This window comes from Pelophylax lessonae (genome assembly GCF_965119305.1).
Source record: "Pelophylax lessonae genome assembly, chromosome: 4".
Taxonomy (NCBI): Eukaryota; Metazoa; Chordata; class Amphibia; order Anura; family Ranidae; genus Pelophylax; species Pelophylax lessonae.
The window spans coordinates 214,920,936-214,936,440 of NC_138771.1; the positions used below are offsets into that span (position 1 = coordinate 214,920,936).

At 44.5% G+C, this 15,505-nt stretch overlaps 1 protein-coding gene across 1 annotated transcript in view; it reads right to left on the reverse strand.

Moving 5' to 3' along the window:
* The window catches only part of PLXNB2 (plexin B2), a 560,635-nt gene that overhangs the window by 186,406 nt on the left and 358,724 nt on the right, over window positions 1-15,505 (reverse strand). The window contains exon 14 of the mRNA XM_082254716.1: window positions 9,502-9,659. Within this exon, the coding sequence (XP_082110842.1) occupies window positions 9,502-9,659 (158 nt within the window). The remainder of the gene's footprint in view (window positions 1-9,501; window positions 9,660-15,505) is intronic.

Here is a 15,505-nt window from a genome sequence, read left to right on the forward strand (position 1 = left end):
AAACCCACTTGGTCCATGTTGACTATGTGTGGAAGGGGAGAAGTCAGTTCGCAAAAATTTTTGCAAATAGTTTGATGTCCACATTAAGCAGGGAGATTGGCCTAGAATTCATAACAGACGTGGGATCTTTGTCTCCTTTGGGGATAACAGTGATTTGGGCTTCAAGAAGTCTATTTGGGGGAAGGGATGGTGAGGACCTCGAGTTAAACATTCGTAATAGCGGTGGGGAAAGAGTGTCTATGAAGGATTTAGAGTATGGGGCTGTAAACCCATCTGAGCCAGGGCTTTCACCAGGTTCAAGTTGTTTAACAGCCATCTTCAGTTCGTCTTGTGTTATAGAGCTTTCCAAAAGATTCGATGTTCTGGCAGGTATAGGTGTTAGGCAGTGTTTTTGTAAAAAATCTTTTATAAGGGCTAGCTTATCGGAATTTGGATGTGAGGTAGGCAGGTTATATAAGGAAGAGTAATAATGCTCAAATTGTGAAGCAATTGCAGGCGTTGAGGTATAAGATTTACCTTGTTTGTCTTTAATGGTGTGAATAGATAAGTTTGCTCTTTCTGCTTGAATGGCTCTTGCAAGGTAACTACTGCTCTTATTTCCAAACTCATAGAATAGTTTTTGTTGAAGAACGAATTTGCGGTTTGTTTTGATGTTGAGTTCGTCAAGTAAGAGTTGTCTAGTGAGTAGATCTTGGAGGGTATGTTGCGCTTTTGAGCGTTTATGAGTCGCCTCAAGGGTTTTGATTTTGTCAACAAGTTCTTTAACTTTGTTTTGTTGGGTTTTCCTTTTGTTTGCTTTAAGGGAGATCAATTTCCCTCTCAAAACACACTTATGTGTTTCCCAAAGTGTAGTGGGTGAGATATCCGGGGTGTTATTGTCTAAGAAGAAATCAGTGATTTCTTTGTTTATAAGTTGAATATCTGATTCTGCAGTTAGGATGGAAGAGTCTAGTCTCCAGGACTTTGAATGTGTGTTGGCGGTTGGCAAGGATAGAGTTAGTGAAATGGGTTGGTAATCCGATAGTAGCATTGGTTCTATCGTGGCTGCCTTTAACAGGGGAAGGTCTTTTTGGGAGAGGAACAGGTAGTCAATTCTTGAATATCTGTTGTGTGGAGGGGGGGGGGGGGGGGAGAAGAATGTGTAGTCTTTAGCGGAAAGGTACAGTGTGCGCCAGGAGTCGTGGAGGAGTACATTTTTGATTTGTAGGTTGATCTGTTTCAGTGCTTTAAATGGGAGAGACGTCGTACCAGAAAGGTATCGAGAATCGGGTAGAGTGCTACGTTAAAACCGCCTCCTAAGATAGTAATGCCGGATTGGAATTGTGTCAGTGTGCGAGTTATTTTTCCGAAAAAAGGGACTTGGGCGGAATTGGGAATATATGTTTGCTAGCGTAACCGGTTTATTTGATATTAATCCCTTTAGAAATATAAATCTACCTTCCGGGTCTGTGATGGAGTCTTGCAATGTCCAGTTCACCCGTTTGGATACAAGGATGGAGGTAGCCTTTGTTTTTTCTAATGGGTTGGTGGCAGGATAGGTGGAGGGGTATAAACGATTCGAGAATTTGGGTATATTTCGCGTTTAGAAATGCGTCTCCTGCAAGAAGATTATGTCAGCTTTGAGTTTGTGCATTAAGTCTAATACTTGGCTACGTTTCTCAGGGACATTCAGTCCTTTAACATTTAATGAGATTATTTTGACGAAAGTGGGATCGCTGCAAGGGTTGGGATGATGCATTGTTAATTTCAGATAGAGTATAGAGACTGGTGAGTCCGGATCGACCAAGATGCTTAACGAGATTGGCCTCAAAGTTAGGCTTTTAAGTTAGGGGGACAGAGACTGGGATGTGTGGGGGAGGGGGGCGGAAGTAAGGAATGGGGAGGAAGGGAGGATCTCCCAAAAAAGGGGAGATAGGGGGGGCTTGAAGAGAGGAGGGAAGAGGAGGGAAGAGGCGAGAGGGAAAGGATTGGAAAGGGAAGGGTAGGATAGGAAGAGTAATACAAACCGAGGTTAGGGAAGAAGATCGGGTGTTCCCTAGAAAAATGTACAAGGGTCGGTAGAGATCGACAGTGGAACAACGAGGGTGTTCCTGTCTTGTGGAGGAGAGGGTGGCGTCTGGGTGAGACAATAGAGTGAGTCAGTCTCGGAAGGAGGAACGACCTGTATATTAGCAGAAATCGGTAGCGGCTTAAAGTGGGTGTTTTGGGTAAAACTTGTGTATGTAAGTTACATTTGAAGATGAGATTGAGCATCGTAAATGAACTCATATAGCCTTGGGAATCATCTCAGTATAGTCCAGGAGGGGAGATAGTGTGACAGAGTGTGTATGTCAGTCATGGGAGAGTTGAGTGAAGAAGAGCTTCAGTCATGTAATTTATTGATGTAGGGGTAATGTGCGACTGGGGCTGGAGTGATGTGAGGATGGTGAACAAAGTCAGATGGGTATGAGTACTGTTCTGGGCATGGTAACATAAAAGATGTTCGCTTAGCTGCGAGTTTTAGAGTCTAGTCAAACGGGAGAGACAGGTGTGTTGAGGCATCACAGTTGATATGCACAAGAAACAAATTAAAATTTGGGAGGATGGCCAGCCCCACAGGACCCCCCCAGCCCCCCACAGTATCCACGGCGGTCGATGAGCGACCCCTGTAAAAGTGGTCTCCCCCTCTCCCGCCCTTATCACGGGCAAAAGTGGAGGACGTTCAAAGTGAACATATGAATGTGTATTGACATCCAGGGGTAAGTAGGTTGGATTTGAAATAATATAAGTGGGGATGGGAAGAAAGTCGCCCCAGGCATATGGGGTCCCATGAAGCTGGCCCCCTCCCCATGACACATGAGGTGAATCAAGACATAGCCTGAGAATATTTTTAGGGTCATACAATATACAGAGCCTGAGTTGTCTGCAAGGATTAAACTATTTGCTGATTGAAAAGTGAGTATAACTTCATAATGGGGAGGGTGCACAAGGTTCATCAGGGGGTGGGGTGTATACGATCCATCGGAGGGGCAAAGGCTAGAGGATTGAGTTTCTTCAGGAATGAACTAGTCAGAATCTTCCGGGTGATTATAAGGCAGATGCATAGGCAGGGGGTGGTAACGAGAGTTAAGGAATCTTGGTTTTGATTAGAGGAGAAAAATTGGGGCAGAGGTGGGGGTTGCGTAGTAGGTACCTTCAGTGCTGACTAAGTAAGTCTTGATGTGAGATAGAAAGGGAAAACAGGGGTATACGTTACCACCCGCAGAGTCAGGGAAGGTTCAAAGCAAGGCAGCAGCTCAGTTTCGGATGTATGGGTTGGGGAGGGTGATAGCTTGAGGTGATGCGATGTGTTCAATCTTTGCTTGTCCAAAATGTTTCTTAGGAAGAGGTCATCAAGGATCGTTGCAGAAGAGTTGGTATGTTTCAGTGTATCAGACACATTTAGTCGGATTGTTTTCTGGACACGGCATCTGTCGGAGAGAAAAAAAATAAAAAAAAAAAAACAGGGAGAAGAAGAAAGAGGAGAGGGGGTAAGGTAAAAATAGGGGAGCAGAGATTTTTGTCCGTTGAGGAGTATGAAGTCTTAAACGATTTGGGGGTTAGTCTGGTCTTTCTTGACATGGTTTTCTGTGCACAGGTGAAGCTGTAGGACTGTCATTTTCGGCATGTCTGGATTCAGTAGATGGAGCATTTCTGGGAGAGGTGGATCTTCGACGTCTGAGGTGGAATTCATCTCGCTCAGGTATGGTATCCATGGATGTAGCCCTTCTCAGTTGGGGTGGGCGGAAGCTCCTGTAGTAATCAGGTATTTCGACAAATGGGGTGTTCAGGGTGTTGCAGAAAGAGGTTAAGTCTTCTGGGATTCGCAGGTTGGCAGTGCGACCCTGGGAAGATGCTGATAGGCAGAAGGGAAACTTCCATATGTACTGGATATCTCTGCTGCGTAGTAGATCCAGCAGGGGGCGGAGATCTCTCCTTTGCTGGAGTGTTATGGGTGACAAATCCTGGAAGATTTTTATTTCTGATCCGTGGTATAGGATATCACGACGTTCCCTGGCTTTTCTGAGAATGTCTTCCTTTACTTTGAAATTCACTATGCAGCATATGTCTCTGGGGGGATCGGTATCTCTGGCCCTGGGCCTCAGAGCTCTATGTATACGCTCAAATTCTATTGGTGTTTCGGGTGGTCTGCCCAGGATATCATTAAAAATTTGTAGTGTTTTTGCAATTGAGTATGCTCTACAGATTCTGGTAGGCCTCTCACCCTTATATTGTGGCGACGGCCACGGTTATCCAGGTATCTTTGAAGATCTCTCATTTGTGATAAATGTGTGCTTGTTGTGGCATGGAGGGCTTGGATGGATTCATCATGAACAGCAACTCTGTCTTCTACCTTCTCAACTCTCACATTGATGGCACGTCCCTTCTGATCTCTGCAATGTCGGCAGTCAGTGATGATTTAATATCCTCCAATGGCCCTGAGATCCTGTATGTTCAGGGGCTGTGAAGGTGGTGTAGATCCCGGGCCGGATGGTTGGGATGCAGGATGAATGTTTTCTCTCTCTGCAGAGTGCGCAGCGGTCGCGCCTCGAGTTACCTCTGCATAGGCCCAAGGTGGAGCCGGGCCTCGCGTGGCGGCTGCCGGAAGAGGTCCGGGATGCTGCTGCTCGGCTGCATAGAGGGATTGCGCGGGGAGCGGGACCGTGAAGGAGATGAATGCGCTGAAGATTTACCCATCTTCTGTATGAACGATGAGGCTGGTGGCTGTACTGGAGCAGGGGTTTGATCGTCCTCTGTCCGGGAGCTCAGTCTCTAGGTGGCCATCTCAGTCAGACACCAGACCACGCCCCCCTCCCTTTCTATAGAAAAGAGAGCGTTGTGCTTTTAAGTTTAAGAGTTGTTGTAATTCCTATCTGGTTTCAATGAGTTCCTCATAAACATGGTCCCCAGCAGGTTGTTTATGTGTTAATTCTAATTGCCTTATCTTAGAAGTCAAAACTAAAAATTCTTGTTCCGCTGCCTTCTTGCACTGGGACCCCATCCTTATAAATTCCCCTCTAAGTACACACTTGTGTGCTTCCCAGATGGTCAAAGGTGAAAGTTCATTAGAGGTGTTGATAGTGAAATATTCGTTCAGGGTGTCAGGTAACAGGGTTAGGGATTCAGGGTCCGATAAGAGAAGGGTTAAGCCGCCATGTACCTTTACCCCTCCTCGGCACAGCAAGATTAAGAGTCAGAGAGGTGAAAGCCATGTACAAAATGGATTGGATGCTGATGTGTGAGTCTTGTAGTTGCGAAAGATCTCTCTGAGATATAAAAATATAGTCTATACGGGAGTGTTTTGAATGGAGACTGGAATAATACGTATAGTCTCTGTCAGTAGGGTGGGCCACCCTCCAGGAATCCAAGAGGGACATGGAGTGAATCAGTAATTTATTTCTGTTTAGGATACGGTAGCGGATACTGGATTTCTTGTTAAGAGGTGTCTAGCATAGGATCTAGGGGAGCATTAAAGTCATCCCCCAGCAGCAGACACCCAGAGATAAACCATTTAAGTTCATCTACAATTGTCTTGCAGAAAGAAGCATGTTGTGAGTTGGGAAAATATACATTAGCTAGTGTGATCAGGATACCTTTTAGGTTGCCTTTAACAAAAAGATAACGTCTATCCGGATCGGCTAGCTAATGGGTGATCTCAAATTCCACAGATCTGCTGATCAAGATGGAAACCCCTTTTGTTTTAGCTTTAGAATTTGTGGCATGATAAGCCTTGGCAAAAAAGGGAGATGTTCGTTTAGGTATACATCCTGTTTTGAAGTGCGTTTCCTGTAAAAACACAAATGCAGGACCAGCTTTTTTAAGTTCTCGTAAGAGTGTCGACCGATTTTCAGGTATATTCAATCCTTGTATATTGTGGGAAATCAATGTAGGGTTACAGCCAAGGTTTGAATAAGCCATCTTGTGATATGGAGGATCTGACCACAAAGGTCTGCCAAGAGATAAAAAGGGGGAGGAAAAATAAATAAAATAAATAAAGAGCAAAAGGTAGAAAGTCCAAGATAAAAAGATCAGACTACTCACAAACTGTAGGTAGTGGGTCAAATACGGTTGAAGTTGGTATTGACCTCCAAACAACCCATTTTAGAGGTAAAAATCAAATGTGGAGTGAGGTTTACAACAATAATCATAAGCCAATCAATCCACTGGCGGGGTATGGTGGGTGAGTTTGCCTGTAAGTATGGATAGAACGCCACCAACAAAAGAGTTGTAGAAATATTAATGTAAGACTAGAAGCTAAAGGAGGACCTGCATCCAATTATCCAAAATGAAATATGATTTTGAGTCTAAATTGTCTCCTGTACCTTAAATGAGGTTTCAATACGGTAAATCGGTGGGGGGGGGGGGGGGGGGGGTGGGGGGGTGGGAGAGGTCAAAACCATCCGAATCTATACACAAGTAGTCTGGTTTAACAACAGAAAGTAATAAAGAGGGTTAGTGCACTTCATAACATGTATAGTTAATGGGGTTCAGGTAGCTGTGGGTGGAGAGCCCCAGCCGGGGATTCATCAGGTTCAATGATAAATTGTAAATGAGACCAGCAGCATATATTGATAAAGCCAAGTAAGCTTGCGCAACCTTTGTTGTTTAGAGTGAGATTGATGTTGTTCAGGACCAGACCTTTATTGGCGATTGTATTTTCCTTTTTTAGTGGGTGGCTTCACAGGAGAGGAGTTTTGTGAATGAGAAGGGCAGTACTGCTTCCCTTGGTAGGTGGCTTGTAATGCAAATGGAAATCTCCATTCATAGGTGATGTTCTGATCCCATAGAAGATCCAGCAGGGGGTGTAAATACCTTCTGTTTTTTAAAGTTATAGGAGAAAGGTCTTGAAATAGATATATTGGGAATCATTAAATGTGATGAATTGGTGGTCTCTAGCTTTTGTCAAAATCCCCTCTTTCAGCCGAAAACTTTGTAGACAGCAAATTACATCCCATGGTGGAGCAGAGTCATTTGGGTCTCAGCTTCAGGGCTCTATGTGCTCGGACCAATTCAATAAGGGAGTCTATTGGTTTTTCAAATAAGTTATTGAATACAGAGCACAGGGCAGAGGCGATTTGTTCATAATCAACTGATTTAGAGATACCCCTGACCCTGTTGTCTAGGTCTTCCAGGTGTTTATTCATAACTAATTAGGTGCGTAGCATGTGTCTCAGCTATGAAGTAATGCCTCTGAATTGCCCTGTCTCTAACGAAGTCAGCCCCCTCTATCGAAGTCATCTTCTCTGTCAGGGTCAGCAGATCTGCCTTAAGATCTGTAATGGCAGAGCAGAAGGTATTTCGATATTTGTTTCTATTGCTATCATAGCAGAGAGAGTGAGTGGATAGTCTGAGGCAGCTACTGCGCTTACTGATTCATCAGAGGATGACTGGGAGTCCTCGCTGCATTCCCTCTCACGCTGACTCAGTGACATTTTGTCCGGCGAATCACTTTCCACGTTGGGCCTGTGTTTAAAGAGTTCTGTGTGCCGGGAGTCGATTGGAAACGTCAGGTTCGGTTTCCTGGTGTGTGCCTGATCAATCTGCCCATATCACGCTGACTCAGGAGTTACAGGAGAGCTGTAATGGCCACAGGTCTCACGGAGCTTCTACCTCAAGCCGCCATCACCTACGAGCACCAAGCCACTCCCCTCCAACATGTATTGTGTTACGTTAAGGCAGACAATCCAAAATAAATGGGCTGGCAATGCACATTAACAAGCCTAAAATCGCACGACCATTTCTTTCTAACACACGGCAAAAAAAGTGTGTTTTTTTTTTTTACTGCATTGGGATAATATTCAAAATGAATGGCAACACAATGCAGTAATGAATGTTACATTTGTTACAGCAATGTGAAAGTGTGAATCTGGCTTTCACAATGAGAGCTCATCAAAGATGCAGCTAGATGATTAATTAGGAACACCACTACTTGACAAAGCAAGTATAAATGAGAAAGATATAATAACCTTTGAGAAAGTCACGTGGTCAGTAATGCAACAAGTCTGGAGGAGCCGGGTGACGTCGCATCAGATTAAGGCCAAACCGGAGGTTTGGATTCTATAACATTCAGCTGATGTGTGACCCCTTGGTCATATCTACTGCAGCAATTTTAATTGCAAATCTACACGTTGTTTTAATAAATGTTACTTTACTACTACACCATGAGGAGTTATTTTCCTATTTCTATGTGCTGTGATTCGTGATGGAATAGATCTTATGGAGATCGCTCCAGCAGTTTGATGCGTATTACCCTCGGACTGGAGGTGAGCGGTACTGCATGTGGTGGTGGAGTGTTTTTGTGTCTCTGGATCGGGCACTGGATTGGGATTGCTGACACTGGGACTTCCTTTGTTAAACACTTATTATTCCACATACAAGAATCATATTTATGCTCACTGTTATTTTTTTGCACTGGACTTTTTTTCAGATTATATTTTTTATTTTGGATTTTATTTTCATATCAAATTTTTCTTTCATCTGATGTGTTTACATATTCTTTTTATATTTGTTTGATTGTATTTTTTTAATCTGGATTAGCGCTGCTCTATGTTTAATAATTATCTATAATAAAGAAGAAAATTCAAAGGCCTCTTCAACAGTAAAACAATATTTCCAAACCCTGCTGAACTGGCCGAGATACAAACTGACTATGTCTGGCTTTAATAAACTGTTCCACTCTATTAGCAGGTAAGACATTTTACTTTTTTTTTTATAAAAAAAAAAAAAAAAAATGCATAGTCATTCCCCCAGCAAAACTCCATTCACAGCCGTCCTGTGTGTATTAGGAAAAAAACAAAAGATCTTGAGCCTATTTTCTCTTCTGGGCTTTTAAGGGTAGCAGAAAAATACTGCATTGTGGCCACTAGGTAAAGCTGAGGAGTATAGGAAATACATACGTCTTACGAATACAACGTCTTACGAATACGAACAAAAGAGACTAGCAAATGAATGTAACCATTTGTTATAACGATTTGACAACTCCCTCTAGCATTCTCTAGAACTGTTACATTGTATCTCTTGTTACAAAGACATATGTTCTTTCCCATGCTCATAATCTTCATCTAGTGGCCATAATGCAGTATTTTACCACTCCCCATTGCACTGGTAGTCAGTGGAAAAAATGCTCCTTACAGTAGCAGTCAGAATTCCACCTTTACAGACAACTAAAAAGTCACTGGTGTCATGCCGCTGGCTCTGCCAAGTAGTGTTGGTCTCAGATCTAAACAGGAACTATTAAATATGAGTTCAGCCAGCCACAGTTCAAGGAACCCCTAGCAACTTGTAGAGGAGAACCCAGGGGTTCCATGGAACCCTGGTTGAGAATGATTGCTCTAATACATAAAGAAAAAAGAAATCAGTGTGAGGGTGTCTTAGTGGATGGGAGCACAACAAGGAAGGGGTATATCAATACTTGTGGGATACCACTACTTATTAGGTGCAGAGTATTGTGTAAATAAAAAAGGAAATGTTTTGACATCTTACATCTGTGATGACAGGAGCAGGACATTCTGAAGCAGGTGAATTATTGCACGTAGGTTTATAAGCGCATTTGTTGTCACACCAGGCACAATCGTATTCCACATTAGCGGCCAGGCACAAGCTACAGTCACTTCTTCCAAAAAAACAATTGTACAATTTTACTAGAAAAAAATAAAAATAATTATTAGCTAAAAGAGAAACATTTCATATTTTTAAATAATGCTTAACCTCTTCATTATACATCAATCACCAGTCTCATATCAATCACAAGGTCCTTAAAAATGCTACAATTGCATAGTGGTGCTTCTTAAAAGGGATTGTAAAAGGCAGATTTTTTTTTTTATTTTAATATATTCTATGAATTAAGATAAAAAAAACCTTCTCTGTGCAGCAGCCCCCACCCCCCCCCCCCAATACACACCTGAGCCCATATTTATCCAGTGATATTGCAGATGTGCCTAAGCTGCCTGGAACTCCCCTCCTTCTCCCCACAGCTCAACAGTTGTAGTAGAGCACCTCCAGCCCATGCTGGAACACAGAATCACAATATGGTTAATAACAGCAAAAAAACAGAAAGGACGGGTTGCTGCTGTCCTAAAAGACTCTTGGAAAACAAGTTACCGGTAAGTCTAATTTAAATTTTCCCTAAACGTCTTTCAGGACAGCACCTTGAGAGGATAAACGAGCCTTACTAATTAGGGAGGGACAACAGGCTGAAGGACCTTTCTGCCAAAAGCCTGGTCCCCTGTTGACAGAAGGTCCAGTCTGTAATGACGTACAAACGTTAGACAGCTTGACCACGTGGCCGCCTTACAAATTTGATCTGGGGTGGCACCAGCTTTTTCTGCCCATGTAGTGGCAAGCGCTCTAGTAAGAGTGTGCTCAAATCCCCAGCGGGAAGATAATTCCATCTGGGAGTAAGCCTCCAAGATAGCTGACTAAAGCCACCTAGCAATTGACCCTTTTAGATGCCTAGTGGCCCTTTTTGTTGCCTGCAAAAAGAAACAACAGAGTCTGAATACCTAAAGTTCCTTGTTAACTCCAGGTAGTGTAAAAGGATTCTTCTCACATCTAGATTATGAAAAAGTCTTTCCTTAGCCCCTGAAGGGTTAGGACAAAATGTCGGTAGGACAATATCCTGAGACTGGTTTTGAACTGATGCCACCATTGGCAAAAATCCCAGATCAGTTTTGAGTATAATTCTACCAGGGTAAATGGATAAGAAAGGCTCATTAACTGAGTGCATGCAGTTCACTAAAGCTGGATACACACTATACAACTTGTTGGTAGATTTCCTTTAGATTTACCTTCAACTATGTAGTGCAAGGGCCTGCCTGATTGCATACAAATTGAAAGTGTTTAGGTCTGACCTCATTCTATGGTTTTGGTAAGTCTAAAGGGAAAAATCTAAACAAAATTGTATAGTGTGTATCCAGCTTAAGGCTTCTTTCAGACGGCGGCTCCGGATTTCTCCTCCGCTGCGGGACTTTTTTTTTTTTTTTCATGGAGCGGATGACATTTGTGTCATCCGCTCCGTATGTCCGCATATCATCCCATCCGTTTGCGGATGATATGCGGACATAATGTAAGTCTATGGCATTGCGGATGTCAGCGGATGACACCGCTGACATCCGATTTTCCTTCCTTTCCGTTTTTTGAATGGATGAAAAAATAGGGTTCTGTTCCGTTCCAAAAAACGGAACAGAACTGAAAGGAGGAAAATCGGATGTCAGCGGATGGTATTCCGCTGACATCCGCAATGCCATTGACTTACATTATGTCCGCAAATCATCCGCAAAAAAATAGGATGATTTGCGGACACACGGAGCGGCCGTGTGAAAGGACCCTTAGGGAAAGTGTGTCTCGTGTGGAACTGAGCAAACAGAACCGCCTCAAAGGTTGACACCTCGCATGCAAGTCCGCAGAGAGAACAGATTGCTGGATAACAGCAAACGAATCACCCCCTGCAACTTTTGCAGCTTGTCCGGGGGAAGAAACACCCTCGCCAAAGCGAGCCCAGAGTCAGGCCCAGATAATCCAGTTTTGAGGATGGTACCAAGGTAGATTTTTTTAAATTGATGTTCCAACCGAACTCTTGCAGAGTCTGTGCACTGATTGTCAAGTCGCCCAACAGGGCTGAATGTGAGTCTGCTCTTAAGAGGAGATCATCCAGGTACCCCAGTACCACAATCCCCCGTTGTCGCAGTAATGCCAATACCAGAGACAACACTTTGGTGAAGACCCTGGGGGCGGAGGCGAGACCAAAGGGTAACGCCACAAATTGATAATGCTCCTCTTCTACATCGATGCGCAGAAAACGCTGGTGTCCAGCATAAATAGGGATGTGTAGATACGCGTCCTTGATATCGATGGAGGCCAAAAAAGTCTCATTGGTGTAGGGACGCCGATACCATGCGAATGGACTCCATTCAAAACTTCTGTACCCGCACAAAGCGGTTCAGAGCCTTGAGGTCCAGGATTGGACATACTTTGCCTTCTTTCCTGGGCACAGTGAACAGGACCCATTTGTCCTGAATCAAGGAAGTCCATGGTTCCGGAAAGAAGCTAAGACATCCCCCCACCCCAGATATAGGTGAGGGCGTCCCTTCATGCGGACGGGGATTTGTCTGCAGGTCTGGATTGGCTTGTTTCTGGCTTACCAACCATGTCTTCTTGGAACACCCAGAAGACAAACGGCTTCAATCCTTTCTCCTGCTATACTATTCGGTACCACTAAAATCTGTTTGATGCACCCCCACTGTTCATTGACATTTTGTCCATAAGTTCCCGACAAGGGAAAACCTTGCCCGACTTCTGGGATTTGCGGGTGCCAAAAGACACCTGCGTCCCTGACGCTGCAGAATCATCCGCTATTTTCAGAGTTTCCTGCACTGACACAATAAGTGCCTTCACCAGCTCGCCTTCCCGCGTGGCTGCAGACGAGGATATATCATCCTCACCATCCTAATGCGACGACGCAGATCCTTCAGGGTAGCATGCGTCCATGGCGGCCATATCTACTTCAGAATGTGAGGATACAGGGGAGGGCATAGGTCGCTTTTTACTAGTGGCATTTTTTTAAAACCAAATCCACTTTTGACACCAGGTTTTCCAAAACTGCCGTTAAGGCAGATAGGGGTTGCGACCCGGAGGTTCCCGCAACCGCAAGGAGGGGATTGGTAGGTGAAATTTGTTCCTGGGACTCCATATGAACCCTGGAATAATGCAGTGTCACTTTAGGAAAACTGTAAAAAAAAAAAAAAACGGACCGCACCGCTGCACCAGCGATACTATAAGTCCCAGCCACTAGCACTGCCGATAGGGTGAACGAGGAAGACCTACAGGGACCCCACAAGACATACCACCAATCGATATGGAGGAGAACAGGATTATTCTGCTGTATAGAAAAACTATCTTTACAGGAAGTCATTTACTAGAGTAAAGGCCTAGCTGCTCCCTGCTGTCCAGCGATCAAGGACTCCCAAGAAAATGGCCGCCCAATGCATTCTTATGAGGAAACCCCAAAAACATGGCCGCCATGTATTTCAATGGGAAATTCTGCAAAATGAGGCTGAACGATTCTACAGCAAAATGGCAGCCCCCACGGCACACCATGCGATCTCCAGGACCCCCTATGGGGTCCAATCAGTAAGTGGCATCAGGGGGTCCCTGGCAGGGACTCCCACCAGGATTAATGCCCCCCGCGGATCCGCTATAGCGGCTTCGGCCTGTCCACCCCCCGAGGACCCCCCCGTCGCTGACTGAGGTAGGGACCTCTATGATTGGTGAGGGAGGCCTTGAGGAAGCCTGGTACCTACTGAGAGGCCAGGAGGAATGAGGGGTACCTGAGGGACTGACCTTCCCAGGGAGGGGCCCACGTCCTCCCCGAGACCACCAGAGATATGGGGGGACACTTATTCACCATATCAATGACATTGGGTGGGGACCATTCCAGACAGACTACCTCTCCACTAGGGGTGGGGGTGCTGACGGCCAAGGAGTACGCTGCGACTCAGGCCGCACCAGGTCGTGTGCATCCAGGCGAAGTGTTTCATTCGTGGGCCAGCCCCCGTCCATTGGGTCCATTGGGTCTCCGTCCATTGGGTCTCTGTCATGGCGAGGCCTAGCGCTGGGCTATAACCTGCATACGCTCACTGGCCAGGAGGTTTCAAGGATCTAGGATATCCAGTCCGAAACCCAGTCTGGCTGTTGATTGCAGTTCTCTCATAACATAACTAGCTAAGAAAATACATTTTTAACCAAGGTTCCCTTTAACCACAAACACAGCTTACTGTATATTTACTGCGGCAGGCTGGCTCGTACAGGCAAAATGATGTAGGTCTACGTCGCTCGCCTGGGGGTAGCTAGAGGGCGAGCGCACGCCGCCACCGGCGCGCTCCCGCCCCCGATCGTCAGCGGGGAAGCCAATGCGGGTGTCAGGCGGCTCCGATTGCTGCCTGACACCCACGATCGTTCCCCACTGAGAGAGAAGGACGGTCAGCTGTTGTAAACACAGCCGACCGTCCTTCTCCCTCAGATGATCACAGAGCTCATGTGATCCTGCTATATAGGATCGTATGTCTCTGTGATCATTTCCCAAGCCACGCCCCCCACAGTTAGAATCACTCCCCTAAGTTTACACTTAACCCCTTGATCACCCACAGGGTTAACCTCTTCTCTGCCAATGGCATTATTACAGGAACAGTGCATATTTTTAGCACCGATTACTGTAGTTATGTCACTGGTACCCCCAAAAGTGTCAGTTAGGGGTCCAATCTGTCCGCTGCAATGTCGCAGTCCTACATTAAAAAAAAAAAAAAAAAACGATAGAAATCTTTCCCAGTTAGTAGACTCAATAACTTTTGCGCAAACCAATCAAAATACACTTATTGCGAATTTTTTTTTACCAAAAATATGTAGCAGAAAACGAATTGGCCTAAAATATTTAAAAAATTGTATTTTATATTTTATTTTTTTTGAGAAGATCATATAGCAGAATGTGAAAAATATTATTTTTTTTTTCAAAATTGCCATTCTTTTTTTGTCTATAGCGCAGAAAAAAAAAAAAAAAAAAAAAAAAAAAAAAAATCGCACAGGTGATCAAATACCACCAAAAGAAAGTTCTATTTGTGGGGGGAAAAACGAACATAAATTTTGTTTGGGTACAGCATCGCACAACCGCGCAATTGTCTGTTAAAGTAATTCAGTGCCAAATCGCAAAATAGGGCCTGGTCATTAAGGGGGCAAATCCTTCCGGTCTTAAAGTGGTTAAAATAAAAAAGACAAGCGAAGACCAAAGTCCCAGCCGGGAACTAGGTCCTACTGCTAAACTAGCCAGAAACAAACTGAATCCTATAGCACAGTGTGTGGGTGTATGCCTGCAGGTAAAGATTTTTCCAGCCTAGTGTCCTACTCCTGTAGGGGGCAGCATAACCCAATGGTCAAGAATAATATGGATCTGCGTATGTCAATGAATGATAGAGAAAGGACGCTTCCTTTTCCCCTGGGGCTTGCTATCTTGCTCCTGAGCCCTTTGAGGTCGAAAAATACATTTAGGCTGGCTGTTTTCTCTTTTTAACAGGGAATGATCTGTTTTTTGTCGGCTGTCCAGTCCAAAACTGAGTCCAAATCAGGAGCAAACAGTAGATCCCCCATAAACGGAATACCGCTTTTAGATGCCGCATCACCAGGCCAAGTCTTCAACCACAGAGCTCTTTTGACTGAGTCACTCAAGATTTCTAGAAACACAAGTAGTCGCCATAGCTGGTTTGAGATTGCCAAGCTTTTTTAAGTTGCAGCTCCATTCGTCATGGGATCTTTTAGTATTCCCATTTCCTCAAATTCCAGGTCAGTTGACCTGGAAACTTGGGAGAAAGCTGCATCAAGCTTGGGTATTTTATTCCAAAGTGTTTCTGGGTCTTCACCAAAAGGAAAACGCCTTCTATGTGCCTTTGGAAAAAAAGGTTTCCTCTATGGTTCTGCCCATTCCTTTCAAATGGCCTCAGAG